Source organism: Euprymna scolopes, chromosome 19 (assembly GCF_053919585.1).
Source record: "Euprymna scolopes isolate OS-2025 chromosome 19, ASM5391958v1, whole genome shotgun sequence".
NCBI classification, from domain to species: Eukaryota; Metazoa; Mollusca; class Cephalopoda; order Sepiida; family Sepiolidae; genus Euprymna; species Euprymna scolopes.
In genome coordinates, this window is record NC_136500.1 from 141,038,638 (window position 1) to 141,062,184 (window position 23,547).

General features: G+C 33.2%; 1 protein-coding gene across 1 annotated transcript; it reads right to left on the minus strand.

The window, feature by feature from the left end:
* LOC145240184 (uncharacterized) lies at nt 1-22,944 on the minus strand. Its single transcript, XM_080103770.1, has 6 exons — nt 22,761-22,944; nt 18,003-18,116; nt 12,761-12,851; nt 10,705-10,866; nt 6,883-6,988; nt 1-224 (listed from the first exon to the last, which is right to left on the minus strand). Exons 1-5 carry the CDS (start codon nt 22,884-22,886, stop codon nt 6,888-6,890), a joined length of 594 nt encoding a protein of 197 aa, XP_079959896.1. The 5' UTR covers nt 22,887-22,944; the 3' UTR covers nt 1-224; nt 6,883-6,887.
* Between the last annotated feature and the right edge of the window lie 603 nt (nt 22,945-23,547).

The window sequence follows — 23,547 nt, forward strand, 5'->3', positions numbered from 1 at the left end:
TAATTAAATTATTGCCAGTTTATTTATTTATTTTCATAATTTAAGACTAAAACAAATTTAATTAATCTTTAAACTTTGTTATTCTTTTTTACTTGTAATTCTTCAAATAAATGAAGTTTTTTTTAAAAAATCTTGCTTTTCCTTGCTTCAAATTCTTCGATTAAAGTCATCCAAAAACTATCACGGATGTCTATGGATCCAATTGTCTTCGGTTGATTTCTTCTCTGTAAAAACAAGGTATTTTACAAATTAGACATTACAATATCTCCGGGTTTCAATTATAAAAAAAGTATGCATGCATGGTAATACAGATAATAATGATGATAGAGAGTCTCCCTGTAAAATACACCAAAGCCATTCTTAACATGAGGAGGGGAGAGTGTTTTGTACCTATTCTGCACTTTAACCTTACAATTGAATAAAAAAGCATATCATAAACTTTAATTAAACTTGGAAATACGATTTAAAAAATACGCGCATCAGTAAGTGCATTAGCACTAATATTCGGATCAGTAAGTGCATTAGCATTTATATTCGGATTAGTAAATGCATTAGCACCAATGATTTCTATCTATGATATTATAAAAAAGTCACTTTGTGTGTATGCGCGCGCGTGTGCATGCATGGTAATACAGATAATAATGATGATAGAGAGTCTCGCTGTAAAATACACCAAAGCCATTCTTAACAGGGGAGGGGAGAGTTTTTTTTACCTATTCTGCACTTTAACCTTACAATTGAATAAGAAAGCATATCATAAACTTTAATTAAACTTGGAAATACGATTTAAAAATATGCGCATCAGTAAGTGAATTAGCACTAATATTCGGATCAGTAAGTCTATTAGCACCAATGATTTCTATCTATGCTATTATAAAAAGTCCCTTTGTGTGTATGCGCGCGCGTGTACGCGTGTGTGTCAGTTCTTCCTCATAGCTTCCGAAACGGCTGAGCCTATTTTTTGCAAATTTCACACAAACCTAATTCATATGCCTGGCAGTGTCTTTAGATATCTTTTGTACAGAAATGCATCCAATAAGTAGTTAAAATCGGACAATTTCGACCCTAAAAATAGTTTTTTTCTTATAGATAAGAATGAATTTTTATAGGAGAATATTTGACGTTTTACCGGCCAAGGGAGATAATTATTAGCAAATCAAGGGAGATTCAATTTTAAGCAAATCATTTCTTCTATAAAAAAACAAACAAACAAACAGAACTATATAGAATATATAGCTCAGTAGTAAAGTACTCGACTGCAGATTGAATGGTTCCCTGTTCCAGCCCGAGTATACTTCACCATTTTATTTTTATTTTTTCTTATTAATGAGTTTAATTTACGATAAAAGAAGAGATACCATTTAAAATCTCCGCAAATCATTTCTTAGTTTGCATATTTTAAAAGTAAACATTAACTAGATGTTACTTTTCAGGGCATTCATCGTCAAGCCCATATATCAGCTGACGTGATATTGTAAACAAATACAGACGGAATTTGATGAATTTCATTATCATGATTCTTTTATTATTATTATTTTTTTATTTTGCGAATTAGTCAACCGGGTAAATTATTCCTCGTAATATATAATATTAAATACAGGATTGATTCTATAATAATACATACGCAATCTGCATAAATTCAAATATCATGTTTAAGCGTATTGTACGACTGGGCAACGACGGCCATCCAGTTAGTCCGTCATATACAAAAAGTGGTTCATATTTTCTTTTAAGTCAGTGAATTTGTAAACGATATTGTTTCTTTGGAATTTTACACAAAGAGATTTAACACGATCCCAATCAATTTCACTGTTTGACCACATCAAATTTATAGGAATTAAGCTTATTAGAAAGACAATGGGGAGTAAGTTGTTTACCAAGATGCACAAAGGCAGCTGAAATAGGATCGTTCACAAGGGTGTGGCAGTAGTCATAATGTCGAACTCTGGAATCTGGACGGAATTTCGAACAGAACATTTTATTTAAATAACCGTGTAGCATGCTCTTGTTCCGTCAGCCATGACTGGTTAGAAGTCCTAAGTAATTCGCAATTGTATTTTGAGTGTTTTTTTTTTTACACAGTGATCACCACTTATCAAGGCCCGGAAGCCACTCAGGGATAAGGGTTATTGCAAGTACATTACATTAGTGTGGAGATTTGATGAATTGTTTACTTAAGGGGGCGGTTCATTAGGAATTTTTTAACGTTGGACTTGAAGACATCCAAGTTGTAGTCAGGTGGGAAGCAGGCAGACGGAACAGAGTTCCACAGGCGTGCAGTTCTAAGAAAGAAGCTTTGTTCATGGAATCCGCGTTTTGATTTAGGCACAGATATAGAGTGGAGGAAATTTTTCACAATGGATTCAGCTAGGGTGTTTTTCGTGAAAGATTGGCGAGGGAGCACCAGAGATTGGAGTTCAGACGAGCACCTGCCATAGAAATAACGATAAAGCAAGGATAGGCTCGCAACGTTTCTTCTGTGGGAGAGAGGTTACAGGGTAGAGAAAAGGGCATCCCCCACTAAGCCACGAACTCTATTTTGTACTCTGTCAAGGCAGGATAGGCTGTTTTTAGCAGCTCCTGCCCAGATATGGCAACAGTATTCCATCCTTGGACGTACTTGTCCTTTACTGACGATTGAACTTTAAATCTTCAGGAATGCAGCATTTTTGTTTCGTGTTGTGGCAGGCGTTATTCTACTTGAAAAGACTAACAAGACAGTGTTTTTTTTTTAAATAATAAATAGCAACTACTTGAACGCTCATCGTTCAAGCTCCTTGGTTTAACATTCACAAGGCACATGAATTACAACAAATGCCCGAAGGACATTGCCAAGGCTGCTGCAAATAAGGTGGCCTCCCTCTACCATGCTAGGAAATGACTCACACCAGAAAGCCACTTTACAAAGCCACCATTCACCCATGCATCGCGTATTGTTGCCACATCTGTGCAGATGCATCTACCATTCGTCCGTCCCTTTTAGACAGAATCCAAAGAAAGAGTCTCCAATTTAATAGGTTCCACACTATCGACCAAGCACCGATCCTTTTCCCATCACAACAAGTACTTTAATGGAAAGTGCTCTGATGAACTCGTAGCACATGCGCCCTCTCGATGTACATGCTCTCCAATAACTCGACAAACAGCAGAATCATACACCTTCACTGTCGACGTTTCTAGATGCCGGAAAGCCTTCTACTTTAATAGTTTCTTTTTATGGACTCACACACTTTGTAATTCCCTCCCTGTTTCCTGCTTCTCTGACTGTATTAACATGCAGAAATTTAAATGTAATGCGAACAGACATCTTGCTACATAACTCCTTACATAGTCACCTGTAGACATGATTGCAAACAGTAACCCCCCTCACATCCAAGTGGTAATATTTCTCCGTGTAATGTTGTTCGAAAACCAACACGTTGTAGACTCAGTCGCAAAGTAGACAAAGAATAGAAAAAAAACTTCAAATCGCATTTTTGACGACATTTATTTCCCCATTCTCTTTTGTCGCTGTGACGTCCCTCACTTGAGCGTCTTGTCGAACGTCATCTACGCCTCTAACTTGATCGTCTTCTCGAACGTGTTCTCTACTTTTTATAGTTTTCTTTTTTCTTAAGAGGACGTCATTTCGCTCACGACTCGGTATTCACATATATCTGCTTCCCACTATGTTACACTTGCTTGGGATGAAAAAGAGTAAAAAAAAAAAAGAAAAAAAGAAAACAAAGAAAAAATGAATGTTTTTATTTTTCGTTTAAATCCGTATTAATTTTGTAAGAGAACTCTATAATCTTGCACAGTTTCGATAAAAAAGCGTTAATACGATTCAAATTTTACAATAAATATTAAACTACAATAAAACACGCATTAAAGAAGGTTCTATAATATTACTAGCAGGTCGCCCAACATTGCCCGGTCGTAAAATACGCATACATATAAGATTTTAATGCATACAGAAACTGAGACATGTGCATGCGTGTATTATGTTTTTTTCTAAACACTTCACTTTACTCGAGCTGATATCGTAATCAAGACCTAAGGACACTGAGTCAAGTACGATTACCATTAGGCCAGCTTGACCCGTTCCTTTAAGAAGTATTTTAAAATCTACTTATTCTTAACATAAGTAATCTGCCGCATGAACGATTCACGCATGCGTATTTGTGAAAAGTTGATAAACAAATAAACATCCGACGATCCCCATGTATTAATTTTTCAATCTGGACCCCTTAGCAGCCCTTTTTCCTGGATGAAGACCGATTAAAAAAGTTTTTCTAGATGTGTGAATACCCTAGATACCAAGTCTGTAGATAAAAATTCGTTGAGTATATTGGTTAAAAATTTGCCGCACACACACTTTCTAACTTTTATAGACATATAGAATCGAGTGTAATTTTATTGGTTGTGGGGGTATCATGTTTAAACATCGGTTCCCTCAGATAACTGACTAGTAAGCAATGTTGAACCTCGTCAGATTCTTGATCTAAGATGCCGTCAATTTTACAGTGAAATAGGTTGTAGAAGTAACATTCTCCATCCTCTTAAATAGTTGAGTAGACTAGACTCCCATACCTTAGTAGAGCAACTACTCTATTTGCTTTATTTATTACTCAATAGTTGATCTTAAAACCAGATAAATAAATTCGTATTATTCAGATTATTCGCCTCCGTTATAATTTTCGCAAAATTTTGGCCAATGTAACCTTCGACCTTCTTCAATTGTATGTTGTTCAACTCGGGAATCTGTACGGAATTTCGAATGGAGCACTTTCTTTCGTTTACAAGAGAAACTTGTTTATGATCCGTCTAGAAGTCTTGAGTAATTCTTAGTATCGCCTGCACTGAAGATTGAAACTGTGATATTCGTGTTGTGCACGAAGCATCGAAAATTGTTATTAGGTTGGTGCAAAAACAGCATCATTTTCTCACATTTTAATTTTATATATGATTTCTGAATAAATTCATTGATATATATATATATATATATATATATATATATATATATATATATATATAGCCATGTTATATATCATTTTGAAGCGCATTTTTTCGCTCTATCGAATCGTATTATTCGTTACAGTTCTCAATTTGTTCATTTATTTTTTGCGGGCTTTTCGACAGCATGGACAAGATTCAAATCCGCACGATTTTTTTTTGTTCCAATTCAAACTAAGCCGAAAAGCTGCCGTGACAGTTCGTGATATCAATTATGCGTTTGGCACAGAAACCACTAACGAACATGTGGCACAACGGTGGTTCAAGAAATTTTGCCATGGTGACGAAAGCCTCAAAGATGAAGACGGTCGCGGCCGACCGACTGCGGTTGATATGAACATTTGAAAGCCTTAATTGACGACAATCCTTGCAAAAATACATGAGAAATTGCTGTTAAACTTGAGGTCGACCACTCGTTCGCCATTTAAAGCAAATAGGGAAGTAAAAAAATTGGATGAATGGGTGCCGCATGAATTGAACGATAATAAAAAAAAAATCATCGTTTTGAGGTGTCTTCTACGCTCTTTCTGCGCAACAAAAACAACCCATTTCTCGAGCGGATTGTGAAGTGTGATGAGAAGTAGATCCTTTACAACAATCGGCGATGTTCGGCACAGTAGTTGGATGCTGTAGAAGCTCCACAACACTCCCTGAAGCCAAAAATTGTACCAAAAATTGCTTTGTTGACTGTTTTGTGGTCTGCTGCCGGTCTCATCCATCACAGTTTCTTGAATCCAGGCGAAACGAATACGACGGAGAATTACTATCGACAAATTGACGAAATGCACCAGATACTCCAACATATGTGGCCGAGATTTGTCAATATGAAGGGACCAATTCTCCTCTATGACAACGCTCACCCGCACGTTGTTCAACTGACGCTGCAGAAGCTGAACTAATTGGGCTACATGACTCTGCCTCATCCACCCTATTCACCGGATCTCTCGCCCACAGATTATCATTTTTTTCTAGCATCTCAATAACTTCCTGTGCTAAAAATGCTTAAAAAAACCGCGATGATGTCAGAACTCCTGATTCCTAGGCTAATGGGATAATTAAACTTGTTTCTCATTAGCAAAAATGTGTCGATTTTAATGCTTCTTATTTCGATTAATAAAGTTTATTATGAAAAGAGTTATTATCTTTTGAAGTTGAGCGTTACAAAACGACATTATTTTCGCTCTAACTTAATACAAATCTAATCAAGTTTCTGATCGTTTTTAGATGAGGATTGTTTATTCGTATTAATTGGATTCTTTGGATTATTGTTCTCATCTTCAGTGTTATTTCACAATATTTTCATCGATGTACCTTCCGACCTTCCCCAGGTGTATATTGCAGAACACCTAAATCTTTCTCTCAAACTCGGGAATCTTTCTGTCGAACTCGGGTATCTTTTTGTCGTACTCGGGAATCTTTCTGTTGAACTCTGAAATCTGCATGGAATTTCTAACGTAAAACATTATTTAATCTATGGGCTTAGTATACTCTTGGTAAGTGAGCCAAGACTGGATAGAAGTCCCAAGTCATTCGTAATTATATTTTTAGTGTTGCCCTCTTTGGGGATTGAACCATCAACATCTAGAGTAGAAGTTCTAATTACTACTGTATTCACCTAGAACTTTATCCACTACGCCATGTGGTGTAGTAAATAATAAAAGGGTTCTATTCGAAATTTCGTGCAGATTCCCAAGTTCGACAGAATATCACAAGTTCGAAGAAAGGCACTTTAGTTCGACAAGATACATTGAATATAACGTGAAAATGACATTCAAAATAAGAAAAGTAATCATGAGAATCTAAATAATACGAAAAATTAATTGTAATTTAAAAGTTCAAGAACATAAGAGAGAATTATCTTTAATAAACAACAACAACAAAACTTACCATCTTTAAGAAGTTAATTGCTTACATATGTCAGAGAGAACGAAGACAGACATGTCACCCACAGACGGTTTCAAGTTTGAAAACATTGTGGCGTGTCCAAACGTAACTATTAAACACAGAAAATAAAAAGAGAAATGATAATTAATGTAAATAAGACAAAACAATTTCTTCCAACAATTTTTTTTACAAAAGCTTTAAGAACCTAAATAATAAAACTCAGAATTAACGTTAGTTTAAAAAAAAAAATCTTTTTATAACTTTTCTTTTAAAATAAATCACATTGTTTCTTGACTTAGTTCGAAAAATAACATTGTTTCTTAACTTAGTCCGAAAAATCACATTTTTGAATCGTTCATGTGGCAGATTACTTAGTTACAGACATTACATTGTTTCTCATTTTAAATCAACAAATAACATTGCTTCTAAACTTATTAAAAGAAATCACATTTTTCTTAACTTACTACAAAAATTACATTGTTTCTTAACTTAGTACTAAAAATCACATTGTTTTTTTTAACTTAGTACTAAAAATTACATTGTTTCTTAACTAGTACTAAAAATCACATTGTTTCTTAACTAGTACTAAAAATCACATTGTTTCTTAACTAGTACTAAAAATCACATTGTTTCTTAACTAGTACTAAAAATCACATTGTTTCTTAACTTAGTACTAAAAATCACATTGTTTCTTAACTTAGTACTAAAAATCACATTGTTTCTTAACTTAGTACTAAAAATCACATTGTTTTTTAACTTAGTACTAAAAATCACATTGTTTCTTAACTAGTACTAAAAATCACATTGTTTCTTAACTAGTACTAAAAATCACATTGTTTCTTAACTAGTACTTAAAATCACATTGTTTCTTAACTCAGTACTAAAAATCACATTGTTTCTTAACTTAGTACTTAAAATCACATTGTTTCTTAACTTAGTACTTAAAATCACATTGTTTCTTTACTTAGTACTAAAAATCACATTGTTTCTTAACTTAGTACTTAAAATCACATTGTTTCTTAACTTAGTACTAAAACTCACATTGTTTCTTAACTTAGTACTAAAATCACATTGTTTCTTAACTTAGTACAGAGAATTATATTGTTTCTAAACTTAGTTCGTAAAATCACATTATTTTTCACATTAGTTAAAAAAATCATATTGTTTCTTATATTAGTAAAATGACATTGTCTGTCATTTTAGTTGAAAAATAACATTGTTTCTTATCTTTATTCGCAAATCGCATTGTTACTGAACTTAGTTCGAAAAATCATATTATTTCTTATTTCAGTTAGCAAAATGAAATCATTTCCTATCTTAGTTTACAAAATTACATTGTTGTTTTTATCTTAGTTTGCAAAATCAGATTGTTATTCATACTAGTTTGCAAAATAGCATTGTTTCTTATCTTAGTTCGAAAATCATATTGTTTCTAATATTAGTTCGAAAATCATATTGTTCCTAATATTAGTTCGAAAATCATATTGTTTCAAATATTAGTTCGAAAATCATATTGTTTCTAATATTAGTTCGAAAATCATATTGTTCCTAATATTAGTTCGAAAATCATATTGTTCCTAATATTAGTTCGAAAATCATATAGTTTCTAATATTAGTTCGAAAATCATATAGTTTCTTATATTTGTTCGAAAATCATATTGTTCCTAATATTAGTTCGAAAATCATATTGTTTCAAATATTAGTTCGAAAATCATATTGTACCTAATATTAGTTCGAAAATCATATTGTTCCCAATATTAGTTCGAAAATCATATAGTTTCTAATATTAGTTCGAAAATCATATAGTTTCTTATATTTGTTCGAAAATCATATTGTTTCTAATATTTTTTGCGAAAATCTTTTGTTTCTAATATTTGTTCGAAAATAATATTGTTTCTAATTAGTTCGAAAAATTATATTGATTCTTATTTTTGTTCACAAAATGGTATGATTTTTAATCTTACTTAGCAAAATAACACTGTTTTTTTATCTTAGTTTACAAAATCACATTATTTGTTAACGCAGTTTTAAAAATCACTTTGTTTCTTGATTTAGTTTTAAAACTAAATTTGTTTTTCATCTTAGTAAGCAAAATCATATTGTTTCCTGTCTTCGAAAAATCATATCGTTTCTTATATTAGTTAACAAAATTACATTTTTTTTCATTTTAGTTTGCAGAATGACATTAATTATAATATCATTTATATTATAATGACATTTATTATATTATTTTATATTGTCTCTTAACTTACTTAAAAAAATCATAAGTTTTCTTATCTTACTCCAGAATATCATATTGTCTATATTCGAAAAAAAACATTGTTTCTTATCAGTCAGAAAAATCATATTGTTTCTTGTGTTAGTTCGCAAAATTAAAATGTTTTACATCTATGTTCGAAAAATCATATTGTTTCGTTTCTCATTTCGCAAAATCCCATTATTTCCGTATTTTAGTTCGCAAAATTCTATCATTTCTAATTTTATTTCGCAAAATCATTTTATTTCGCAAAATCATATTGTTTCTTATCTTACTACGCAAAATCTCATTGTGTCTGGTTTTTACTATCTAAATTACATTTGTTCATAGGTTGCAAAATTATATTGTTTCTTATATTTTTTGACAAAATCATATAGTTTCTTTATCTTAGTTTGCAAAATTATATTGTTTTTTTTTTGTCTTATTTCGAAAAATAATATTGTTTCTTATCTTAGTTCGAAAAATAATATTGTTTCTTTTCTTTGTTTGAAATAAGAAATTCTTTCTTATTTAAGTTCGCAAAACCACATTGTTTTCAATCTTATTTCGCTTAATCGCATTTTTTTTCATCGAAAATTATATTGTTTATATGTTAGTTCGAAAAATCATATTGTTTTTCATCTTAGTTCGAAAAATCATATTGTTTTGCAAAATTATACTGTTTTTTATCTTCGTAAAATTATATTTTTTTTTTATCTTTTTTCATAAAATTATACTGTTTTTATCTTTCTTCGCAAAATTATACTGTTTTTATATTTCTTCGCAAAATTGTATTGTTTTTATCTTTCGTCGCAAAATTAACTGTTTTTATCTTTCTCTCCAAAATTATACTGTTTTTATCTTACTTGGTATAATTATATTGTTTTTATCTTTCTTCGCAAAATTATACAGTTTTTATCTTTCCTCACAATATTATATTGTTTTTATCTTTCTTCACAATATTATATTGTTTTTATCTTTCTTTGCAAAATTATATTCGTTTCATCTTACTTCGCAAAATTATACTGTTTTTATCTTTCTCCGCAAAATTATATTGGTTTCATCTTTCTTCGTAAAATCACTTTGTCTCTCATCTTTGTTCGCCAAATCACATTGTTGCTAATTTTAATTCGCAAAATCATAATATTTCTTATCTTAGTTCGAATTTTTATTGTTTCTTATAGTAGTTCGAAAAATCACATTGTTTCCCATCTTATTTTGCAGAATCACATTGTTTCTTATCTTTGTTCATTAAGTCACATTTTCTTATATTAGTTCTCATGAATCTTCCTCTTATTTGTTTAATCTCGGTTCTTTTAAATCTAATTTTTAGTTTAGTTTTTATATGTTTATTTCTTTTTCTAGGGTTTTTAGATCTACTGATTGCATTTCTTATTTAGTTGTCATCTTAGTTCCTTTAGTACATTTCAGAAATTTACTTATTGTTTATTCCAGCATAAAACTCGTTGTTTCTTATCTGAGTTTACATAAATCTGTTTAATTGTTAAATTGTCACTATAAAATGTACTGATTCGTTTAAATCTATTACTTTATCTTAGAAAATGGCGGAGACCAAAAGATGTAAATACCTTGAACTTTGTCTTTCATATACATCGTTTGATATACCGGTAAGCAATGGTGTTTAGTCATGGTCGTTTCTAGCACACCATTCTCGAAAGGAGTTCTCCATTTGAACACTTCGAGATCCTCATGTGGTCCACCCACAATAAAAGTCGGGCCTTGGTTACTGTCTAAAAAGAAAACCAAAATAGACACGTAGACATGAAGAGTGCAGGAAATATAGATTGATAAAAAATTTTCCCCTTGGATATATTTAATACATAACCTCCTCATCTTTCTTATCGATCCCCAAATAACTTATACCCACATTCGTATGAACCCAACCAAGGACAGATGAAAACACTGGACGCCCATAGGCGGTGATATAACAGTAAAGTCTGTCTATGTAAATGAAATCATTGTCTATCTCTAGAAACTGTAATATGTTTGAATATATATATATATATATATATATATATATATATATATATATATATATATATATATATATATATATATATTAGTGCTGTACCGATTAATCGGAATCGGGAATCGGCAAAATCGGTAATTTTCGGGGTATCGGAATCGGTATCGGAATCGGAAAAATTTGTGCCCAATTTCTGATTCCCAAACCGATTCTTTTAATATTTTATTATGTTAATTTTTCATTGCTGATGCCGTTGATAAATATTTATTCCTTTTAAACTATTAGTAAAACTAACCTCTATAGATCATGATAACATTAAAAGAAGATCTAAATTTATTTTATCTGCGTAAAATAAACAAAATAAAACTTGAAACTTTGCGAAAATTCGCTAGATAACCTTTAGAAGAACGCAGTTTATTTTCAAGGTATTGAAAAATTGTTTAAATTTATTATTTGTTATTTATTTTTTCTAAAATCCGATTGCTGCATCGGAAAGGCCAGTTAAAAATACATAATATACTTTGTTATTTTCTTTAATTTAATCCCTTTTTTAGAATTTATTAGACAAAATTTAACTTTTATTTTACCGTGCCAATAAATATGATCATCACTGTATATATATATATATATATATATATATATATATATATATATATATATATAAGCAATATATATATGAGTAATATATATATATGTACATATATACGAGTAAATAGTTAATAAAACATGTTAAAAACACTTTGAAAAAGAGTTAAAAACATATTTAATCTGAAAAGGAAATACTTGATAAGTGGATAGTCCTTAATCCGCGGAGTTTCGAAGAAATACTTTCCTTCTCATCAGAGGGTAGGAATTAGCAAAATGCGGGGTCGGATTTTGCATGTAAAAGTATTTGATGAAACAACAAGTAAGTCAAAGATTTTACTTGATAACAAAAAGTGAAGCAGAGGGAATATTGTGAAGAAAAAGGTGATTACACGTGAATGGAAGTTGAAGTCTAAAAATAAATAAAATATAATAAAATAATAAATAAAATAAATAAAATAAATAAATAAATAAATAAAATTAAAAAATAATAATAATGATGATATCGTTCATCAAATTCCATCTGTGTTTGTTTACAATATTACGTCAGCTGATATTTGGGATGGACGATCTTAAAACAGTTTTTTTTCTCTTTTAAATAAAAAAAAAGAAGAATTTTACTGGGGGAATATTTTACGTTAATATGGCCAAGGTTATACCGGTGTGACGTAAAATACTCCCAGGTAAAATTCTTTTTATCTATAAAAGATGAAAGATAAGATACGCTTAAATATGATATTTTAATTCGTCCAGATTTCATATATATTATTATAGAGTTGTGATTTCAAAAGTAAAAAAAAAGAAAATGTTCGCGTGCCATCAGCTAGAATCGAAATCGAAAGCAAAACCAAAAAGCAAAGCTGGTGACGTTACCATTGTACCAACGCATGAAAATGCTTTCGATTTAATGTTGATTGCATGTTTTACCTAAGCTCATTATGAACGGACTTGCATAGAATTGTATTGCATTATATGACGTCATTTGGCGGGAGAAGAGGAGATTTCTCCTTAATGTTGTGCTTATGTAATATGTCATGAGAAATATTGTATTTTAAGAAGAGAAATGATTATACCTGGGACACAGTTGGGATTCCCTTTATTGAAGCCCTGTAGTTTAAGATACATCTTCGTACAACGCCCACCAACCAGAGCGTAAGAATCTCCCTGGAAATAACAATAAATAAATAAATAAATAAAATCTAAAGAAAATTCCTTGTTATCAAGAAAAATACTATCAACTCAAATATTTGCCAAAGTCGTTGGAAAAATGGTTGCGTCATTCGACCGTTCAAAAAGGCATCTCACTCCTTCCGCAATTTTCTGTCTGTATGTAACCCAGATCCATCCTAACAAGTATAATTGTCTGAAATCAATTTAGTATCTTTTTTCTGTTTTTCTCTTTTTACGCCAAAGTATATAGACACATGTTCTTAAAATCTAAGCGTTATTTAAACCGCACACACACACACACACACACACACACACACACACACACACACATGCATGCATGCATGCATACATACATACATATATACACACACATGCATACACACATACATACATACATACATACATACAAACATACACTTTTAAATAACGCACCGGTTACCTGCCCCTGTAATCCTCGTTTGCCCAAACAGGTGGTGTTCTCTATTTCTTGTTCCGTTTCTCTCTCTTCTTTCTCTTTCCATTCGAGGCATCCACGTCACAAGACGCTTCCTTTTCTCGTCTAGCTTACGATGTGATATAAGCAATTTTTCTGCACGCGCCTCGACAGCCGTGCATTCTTCCAAGGTAGGAATGAACATTAAACGAATACATACACGCGTATGCTTCAATTAACACTTCTATAAGAATGAATACTGGTCTATACCTTACGAACTCTTACATCCACAAGAACTCTCGCACACACACGCGCGCGTTACACAAGGTCATTCTATATTGTACAATACTTCTCTGTGTAAATAAATATTTTTTGTACATATGTATGTAATAATGCCTTGGCGTGATTTATTCTGAAACTCTTTTCCTAATCATATTCGGTAAATTTGATATTTACTCTGATATGGAATCAATTGTCTTTCCAAAAAGCTGAGACCACCATAAAGTGACCTCAACATGTATATCGCCACTTAAACGTAAGGGGCTATTATTTGGGCTCTTGTCTAACAGGGGATTATATGAAATTGATCTGCAAGATATATGTTGCATTACATTTGTTAAAATTCAATTCTCATCCTAAACAAGGCACAGTGCCACTTTTAAGTAGGGGGCTACTACCGGGGACATAAGTTGCTGGGCATTATGAAGGGAGATGAGTAGCAAGATGTCTTTTCACATTACATTTGAATTTCTGCATGCCAAAGTCTAGCAGTTCTGGGGAAGAAACTATTGGAGTAGAAGGCTTTCTTACACCTGGGGATCTCTACTGTGTAGGGGCGGGATTTAGCTGCTTGTCGGGTTTGTCGGGGGTGTTCACGTCGAGGGGGTACAGTCACGGAAGCAGGAAACAGGGAGGGAATTCCCAAAGTCCAGGAGTCCGTGAAAGAAGAACGTTTTAGAGTAGAAGGCTTTCTGGCACCTAAAGACTTCAACAGTGAAGATTTGGCTGCTTGTCGGGTTAGTCGGGTTGAGGGGGGATGCAAGCGCAATGAGTTCATCAGAACACATTCCATTAAAATACTTGTAAAACAGATACAAGGATGCAACATCGCGATGAGACAGGAGTATGAGCTTGGATGATAGTGCGGGACCTAATAAATTTATAATCTTTTTCGACCCTGTGTAAAAGTGAGAGACTAGTAGTAGATGGACCAGTCCGGGTGTGGGAACAATACTCGATGCATGGGCAAATGATGGCTTTGTAGATATATAGAATACCCTCAAGTATGAGTAATTTTCTAGCACGGTAAAGAGAGGCCACCGTCTTTGCAGCAACCTAAGCAATGTCTTCAATGTATTTGTAAGAAGAAGAGAGTTAGTAGAGCTAGATGTTAGTTACTATTTACGACATCCATTCCACTGCAGACTGAGTGTCATTTTCTTAGGTTTCTGCCATTGCCTTGTTCAGAGTGAGTCACGGGAAACGGACGATTTTTTGAAGAAAAGCAATTCAAAATCAGTAAATAAAACAAAATTTAACGTAAAGGATAAACAAATAACAACAAACACGCCTCCTCCCAGCGAGGGGGACCTTTGTGGACTTTTGGCCAAGATCAAAGTGTAGTATCTGTTCCGGCAGATACTGCAAGCAAAGACCATATGTGGGGTCCGCCCCACATATCAGACCTTGGTCAATGTAGGGAAAACCCTTCATACCAATTGTCACTATCCAGCTCCCCTACTCCCCGGGGAGTTGGTCCCCATTTCCCCTTCACTCCTCACTTTAAAAATCGGCCTTGTGCCTAATTTGCTCGGTGGGGGAGCAAATAAATACCATCTGTTCCGGCAGATACTGCAAGCAAAGACCATATGTGGGGTCCGCCCCACATATCAGACCTTGGTCAATGTAGGGAAAACCCTTCATACCAACTCCTCTCACTATCCAGCTCCCATTTTCCCACCCATCGAGAGCTGTCCCCCTTTCCCACCCCTCCCCCTCTCTCCACACGCAAAAAACGGCCTTGTGCCTAACTTGCTCGGTGGGGAAGCAAATAAATACAAAACAGAAATATTCTGGCTCATTAAATGTTGCCTTGACTATCATGTCGACATTTTCTAGGCGCTTCAGTTAGCAATGAAGTAATTCCACTTCAAATTTCCACTGGGAAAGTGGACCTCAAAGGACTGTCCAGATCGAATGTCTCTGCTCAACAAATAAAACGTCACCGCAATGGTCCAGTTTCTGCCGGCTCCTCTATTGGCAGGAGCCCACTATCGATACCGGATGGCAACTAAATGTCCCGACTTTTATTCCCAACTCTGTATTCTGTGTCTGTGTGAGTTTATTTATTCCTGAAATAGTTAGATAAACTTACAAGATAACATAGTTCATTTTATAAAACTTCCTGTTTGTGGAAAAAATAACTACTGGGATGCTTGCCAACTGACTACAACATGGGCAACTTTGAAATAAAATTTTAACAAATATTTGTCAAAGTTTTTTTTTTGAACACTATTATAAGTCAGGGGTGTGTGTTCCGTTATAGAAGCGTTGGTTAAATTTGAATAAAATAAAATACGCATTAAGTGCGTTTGAAAGCCTAATTACAACGCAATTTTACGAAAATAAACAAATATTTAAATTGTTTGAAAGGAATAAAACATTTATTAATTTTCGTAAAATTTAGTTGTTGTAATTTAGCTTCAAGCGCTCTTGAGGCGTATTTTATTTTATATCATTATAAGTTTTTTAAGGTAAACATCTGATAAGTACGTGACTATATATGCAGCAAGGACATAATTTTGCAGACTTTTTAGTCGCAATACGAGACAATATTGTAATAGATACATTTGAAAATGAATAAATGATCAAACGTGAAAACTTGATATATGGAATTGTGAGAATTATATATATATATATATATATATATAAATTAAAAAAAAAACATTGAAAATTTTATATCTATATCATTAATTGCTAGATGAAAGATAATAAATCCAAGGTAATTTTTTTATTCAATTTAAATTAAATTTTCATACCTTACTTTGTAAAATTTATGAAAGTGCACTTTGAAGATAAAAATATTTCAAATTGAATCTTGTACCTTTATTTTTAAAGCCTATAGTAAAAACATTTTGTTTAACAATTTTCATGCCTTGGACGAAATGCTGTTCTAACTTGTATCTTTTTAAGACTATATTTTAAAACTCTCCTTCTCTCTGTTTCAGTTTGTATTTCTCCTCACACCACAACTCATTTTGCAACACCCTCTTTGTATTATTACAGGTCTGAATATTCTCTCTGTTTCAGTTAGTATTTCTCCTCACACCACAACTCATTTTTGCCACCCCCTCTTTGTAATAAAGGTTTGAATAATGAGAAAATCTGAATTTTTTTTAACAAAAACTTAAAAAAACTTTTTTAGATTAAATTTTTTAAACTTCTTTCAGAATAGAAAATCTTTAAAATTTAATAAACAATTCATTAACAAATATTCAGTACATAACGGAAAAAAATGAGATGAAAATTTCAAAAGGACTGTATAACTGATTACAGTCAATAGTAGTCCTCGCCAGCGAAAGTCTTTGTTATTGTTATTCTATTATTATTATTATTATTTAAAACATTTTGTATCCTGCTCTTTCGCGTAAGGACTAATAATTATATATATATATATATATATATATATATATATATATATACTAGCACGGGTGCCCGTCGTTGCCCTGGTGTTTGAAGGCGTGTGTTGAGTAAAAAAAAAGTGGTAGTAGGAAGGCAGGCTTGAACCCGTACCGCGAAGGAGAAAAAGAACGGGTAAAATCTGACGTCTTTGCTGTTACGACCACTGTAAAATCGGAAGTGACGTAAGTTTAAATTGAATAAAAAAGTTACCTTGGATTTATTTTATGTAATGTACATTCTGTTGAACTTTAAAAAATCATAGAAAATTGTTTGAGTAATTTGGTAGAAACCGCAGAGGTCAAATTTGTTTAAACTTTGACCCCTATTATGACCTCTTAACATTTATTGTCTTGGGATCAAATCAAGTTATTAAGTTAGATCCATGTTCAAGGAACCTATGTCTAAAATTTCAATTGTTTATACCCAAAATTGTCGTTGAACTTTGATCCCTTAATAACCAAATTTCTGTCTGAAAACGGATTTCGGGCTACTATTCTCCTCTTGGATATTATCACAAAGTTTTGACTTTCAAGTTTCAAGTTAAAGAATTTCATAGATTTTCTAAGTTTGATATAAAGGTTCCAGAGTTTACCAAGATGCATCTGAAAAGACCAGAGATTACATCGACTGAAAAATTTCCCCCACTCTATATCTGTGCCTAAATCAAAACGCGGATTCCATGAACAAAGCTTCTTTCTTAGAACTGCACGCCTGTGGAACTCTGTTCCGTCTGCCTGCTTCCCACCGGACTACAACTTGGATGTTTTCAAGTCCAATGTAAACAAATTCCTAATGAACCGCCCCCTTATGTGAACACTTCATCAAATCTCCACACTAACGTAATGTACTTGCAATAACCCTTATCCCTGAGTGGCTTTCGGGCCTTGATAGGTGGTGATCTTTATGTAAAAAAAAAGTTATGCAAATAACACACAAAAAGAGAATACTAGTTTGAATATTCAAATGATGCATATTTTGTATATATTGTTAAGTGGTAATAAGCCCCGGACAATAGTATTGGTTCCACTTACCGTAAATACGTTGTAATGATACTTGATAATGGTGGAAACGCCTTTATAATCAGTGTAGGTTGCGTGAGTTACGAACAAACCGTTCAATACGTCAGCATATTGAACACCTTTGGCCTGGGGATAAAAAATAGAAAAGAAAAACATAAACACAATAAATAGAGGAGAAAAGCATAAACACATAAGAATAAAACTATCATCACAATTTTTGTAGGAATCAACTATCTTATAAAAGGCTGGAAACCTTGATTAATAGTTTGTAGGTCACCTCACGATCGAGTGCTAATTTTTATAGCAATGATACAAAAATATAATTTACAATAAATTTGTGGACCAACCGATAAACTTATACATGTACAGAGTGTTCAATGATTAACATTACAAAGCATTTTGACCATATTTATTAAATGAAATAAACAATATAGATTATTCCAAACGTAAACATACACAATAGTATTACTAGATTCAAAATACCCAAACTTTATTTAATGTAACCGCCCTGTGCATAAATAACTTGCTGCAAACCGCTTGGTGAATGCTTTACACGAGGCACAAGTGATTTTTTAATGGGATTTTGGTCCATTACTCACTTAATTTTTTCTACCGAGACTTCAAATTGGTATGTGTGGTGTTTTATCATAGAACGGAAGGCAGAGCAAAATCTCTTTACTAGGCTTTACCGAACTAATTTCACAGCCAATGATAAACGTAACAGCAAATAGTAGGTAGCAGCAGTAAACGCAAGAACTGTTAGTAACGAAATGTTGAAGAAAAAAAAACTCCGCCCTTTTAATAAGGAAAAGGAACGTGTGCAAAATCACGTGCCATAGAAACTTTTACTTCAACGGAAATATAACAATCTATGATGGGCAGCTGACTGTACTTTGCAAGATGGACCAAATATATTGTTCTCACCAGTTTAAAACTATTTAGTGCTCTTCACACATTCAGTTCACATTTAAGGTCTTTGAAATGTCCCCTGCAGACTTTCTGGATTTGAATAACTGTTGCTAATCGATAGGACATATTGTCAAGTAATCTCCAAGTTAAACTTTATCTGGTACTTGTACAGTTTAGTCAAGACATTAAAAAATGAAAATATCGAAAAAAAGGTTATATTGTACCTATCCGTTTTGGACTGAAGATCCCCGAAAAAAAAATTCATTTAATTTGATCGAGTAGTTGTTTTTTTTTACAGCAGTAAAACACGTTCTTATGAGAGCGCGTTGAAGTCAGCCATTATGGAATTTGTTAAACAAGCCACGGGGAGATAACTCAATGTAAAGCGCCGACACTCCCTCCTATCTTAAATACTTTTCTTCCTAAAAATCCAACCTTTTGCTTGGTATCATAGCAAATTGTTTTTTCGCTGTAAAAAAAACAAAACTACTTGATGAAATTAAGTGATTTTTTTTTTTACGGAGAACTTCGTTCCATAACGGATACGTGCAATATAACCTTTTTTTTTTTTTCAATATTTCCATTTTTTAATGTCTTGATTAAACTGTACAAGTACCCTTTATCCATATCCACCTGAAAAATATAAAAATTCATGAAAATTCACCGTATATAGATAATAATAGAAAATTGTAACGGTAAATGTTGAACACTCTGTATATTACAGAAGAGCAGAAGAAAATTAGTACCATCGGTTTAAAACAAGAAATAAAAAAGCCAACGATCGCGCTTGTGAATTCTTCTCAGCCATCGTTGTAGTCTGTTGATTTGAAACATTTGGTTTTTCCTAATTTGTAATTTGGGAGTCCTGATGAAGACATGGAAATGTCGAAACGTTAATTGATCCACGTAGACTCAGTTCAATGTTTTTTTTTTCAATTTTATTTATAAAAACTTTTTATACTTGAAAACACACTGGAGTGAACTTGAATGCCTACTAGATTACTCAATATTTTCTCTGTCTAGTGGTTTGTCAGAACAACCTATATCAGAATACGTCCTCTGCAAGTAAACCCTGAACAAATATTAAAAATAACATAGTACTTGCCCAATAAGATCTGCTCGTAAGGACTACACCACACTGGCTTATACAAGGAATGGCGCATATTCTTCAAGTGATTTTACCTATAGTGATGTCACTAAACTGGATGCTACACAAGACTAGATGAATTCTTGTTTTAGAATCCAGTAAAATCCAGAACCCACCAGAATGATATACAAGGTGGAACGATAAAATTGTCGCATTAAAAAAGACGACATGATTCCATTTCCGTATGTATTTCATACAGAAATCAAGTATTAGTACCAAGAAGGAACTCCTTGATATTTGAGTACTTACATTGAAGTATAACAATTATTAAAAACACGAAGGAAACACTTATTTCATTATTCAGGAGTAAAAAGCAGCACAAAAAATAATTTAAATGTGGTTGCAGTTCCGACTATGTAGGTAGGACAATGTTGTGATTAGACAGTACAGTACAACAACCCATACCTAGTAAAATCAGACATGAGATCTACCGACCAACGGACGTTCTAAACACTACACATTGTTCCATTGTAACAAACCATTTGCTAAAACACCTGACATACCAAATGAATTTTAGCATTAACTCATTTCCATTCTGTGTCATACTCACTCGAAATATTATTTAGTCTTGAAGACTATATACGTTCATTTAAAACAACCTTGTCTTTGTAATCAGTGGGGATGTCTCTTTGATTTAGACGTGATTAGTCTATAAGATATTCCTCCTTATAACGCTGATTTTATTTTTTATCCCCTCATTTTGTTTCCTATAAAAATTCTCCTCTACAGTAAGTGAGGGCGAAAACGGTCGGCTGACTTTCCTTGTATTGATTTTTTACTTTTAATCATAAACAATAACATAATTCCTCTGTTCATAATTACGATCATATATATATATATATATATATATATATATATATATATATATATATATATATATATGTGTGTGTGTGTGTGTGTGTGTGTCTGGCGGTACAAAATTTGTATAAAGCTTTAAATAAAATACGCGAAGTTTCTCTAGAGCTCTTTCGGCTATCATATCGTCAGGAGAAAAATCGATAGCGTAACAAAATAATATATATATATATATATATATATATATATATATATATATATATATATATATATATGTAAATGTGTATGAATACAAATCAATACGAAAAATATATAAACGTTTATATCTTTTCTGTATTTATTTCCTGTGTCGACGTGTAGGAATACAAAAAGTCTTTTGAAAAATAAACAAGAATGTTTCTTTTAAAAGCACATATTTTCGACCGATCCTTCGATCTTCCTTAATGTGAATAACACACACACACACACACACACACACACACACACACACACACACACACACACACACACACACACACATATATATATATGTCGGTACAAATGGAAGGGGATTCGCCGTCATGTGCATGAAGTTCCTTTCTTTCTTCTGTGTCTGTGTGTCAAACTCTATTCCCTAATCTGCAATAAAGCATTTGACAAAGTTTATATATATTCATTGTATTCGGGCCAAGATCACAATGTAGTATCTGTTCTGATGTGACACTTCATGTTTTCTGTCCTCGGTGAGAATGACGTGGCTGCTTCATCGCTTACCATAACAAAGCCGTTTTCAAATTTTATGCAAACAAGTTCTTACTCAGCTGTAGAACCTATGCGTCGGTACTTAACGTGTGGCCGACCCGCGTGTTACATTAAATGTCATGAAACGGTCCGCGTACTGTGACGATGGGCCAGTCAATTGGGCCTGAGTACGAAGATCTGTCGATTCAATGTCTTTTTGTCTAAGTGAAGATTAAAATCAAACCTGGGATGTTGGGTGTTGGTGTCTCCTTCACTCAGGATTACGTCTTCGCTCTGATCTGGTGGATCCCCTTGGCTGGAATCGTCTTGAGGCCCGTTTCGACATTCAAGCAGACAGAACACGACACGCAACACAATTGTTATACATAAGATCTTAACTATTTCATTTTACAACATTTTTACAATATATATTACAGTATTAATTTACAGATCGTACAATTAACTTAACAGAATTAGCTCCTTAAAACTAACTAACTTTAACTCATGCTGAGGGAGGGGGTGCCTCCCTACTTTCATTTAAGGAGAGACAAAAATGTACGTCTTATCCCATGCTGTCCTGACGAAAAAGAGATCGAGAAAATGAAGGGGATCATGGGATTGCATTCTGGTTGCTTATTTCGGTGTATCCCTCCGCTAACGACCAATCACCTCCTGGCCATGCTGGGAGGTGATGGGAACAGCCACTACAACGGGTGCACTAAGAAATAGTGCCACATCCTTCCCTATGCACTCTGAAATTTATGAGTATTCATAAACTTCAGAACTCCCTAATTTTCCATGGATAACGCGTCAATTAGACATCTGTGATCAATGTCTCCATGCCCTTCGTTCCGTCAGCAACTCAATGAAGCAATTTTTTTCTGCCAGGCTCTTCAGGTCAGCTGGTATACTGCTTCAAATACCAGAGATGGTAACCATCCTCACCCTCCATCGAGGCAGAAAATAAAAACGACGAGGGAATTTTCAACCTCCTAGTACAATATAGCTCACCACCACCATTTTTAAATAATCAAATCCTACTCAATTTCTATTATTACTGGTTATCATGGAGTTACTTGACACTCATTAACCCATATTCTCAAGTAGTCTTTGGACTTGATAACGATTCCTTCCCCTTGGTATATAAAAATAGAAAAGACCGGTCCATTTTCAAGGTTAGTCATAAGGTAGCAACTTACATGGTAAAACGTTCCGTTTGCAAAGCTGTCTATCCGGATATCTGTAGTGTATTTCTCTGGCATGCAACAGCTCGCCGATACCGACACCACAACGGCAAGCGATATTAACAAACGGAAAGGAGACATGACTCGAGGATTTCTTTTTCCTTCTTTGACAATGTTAACAAAGAAGTGGGCGATAGTCCCAAAGTTTGGCTTTAAATACGTATACAAATATTCACAGGCTGAGAAAACTGGCAGACGCTTATCTCAGGGGTGAGTCGGTTTGGTAAGTTATCTACGATTGATAATTGGTTAGTCGTACATTTTTCCTTCATAAATTAATCTGGGACAATGATAACAGTTTAAAAGATTGGGAGAACAGTTATCTTTATAATTTATAATTGGTTAGTCGTACATTAAGGTGGTAAAAGTAACGTGTTTTGGCCAGATTAGATATGTTTATTTGACTTTTCGGAACTTAAATATTTGATGTTTGGTAAGTTATCTACGATTGATAATTTGTTAGGCGTACATTTTCTTAACACACGCATATAAGAGCTGCATTCAATAAGTTTACAGACTTTTTTGTAGAAGCATTTAAATTTGTCGTAGACTCTTGAAAATTCAGTATGTTATTGCTATACATTTTATGTTCAAGTTTTAAGAATGCAGGTTCAAATGAACAGCTACAGCAGGAATCGGATTACACCCTACTAATGCCTGATTGTCATAGCTGGTTAATTTCAAAATTGAAATCAGGACTTCAGGACACTTTAGAAGAACGATATGGAACGCTTCAGACTGC

Bases quoted from the DNA above. Each gene is read 5' to 3' on its own strand.
- LOC145240184 (XM_080103770.1), bottom strand. From the start codon at position 22,886: ATGTCTCCTTTCCGTTTGTTAATATCGCTTGCCGTTGTGGTGTCGGTA. The intron at 12,852-18,002 runs GTAAGTGGAACC...TGTTATTTCCAG, and splicing joins ATCATTACAACGTATTTACG to GGAGATTCTTACGCTCTGGT. The intron at 10,867-12,760 runs GTATAATCATTT...TTTTCTTTTTAG, and splicing joins GAATCCCAACTGTGTCCCAG to ACAGTAACCAAGGCCCGACT.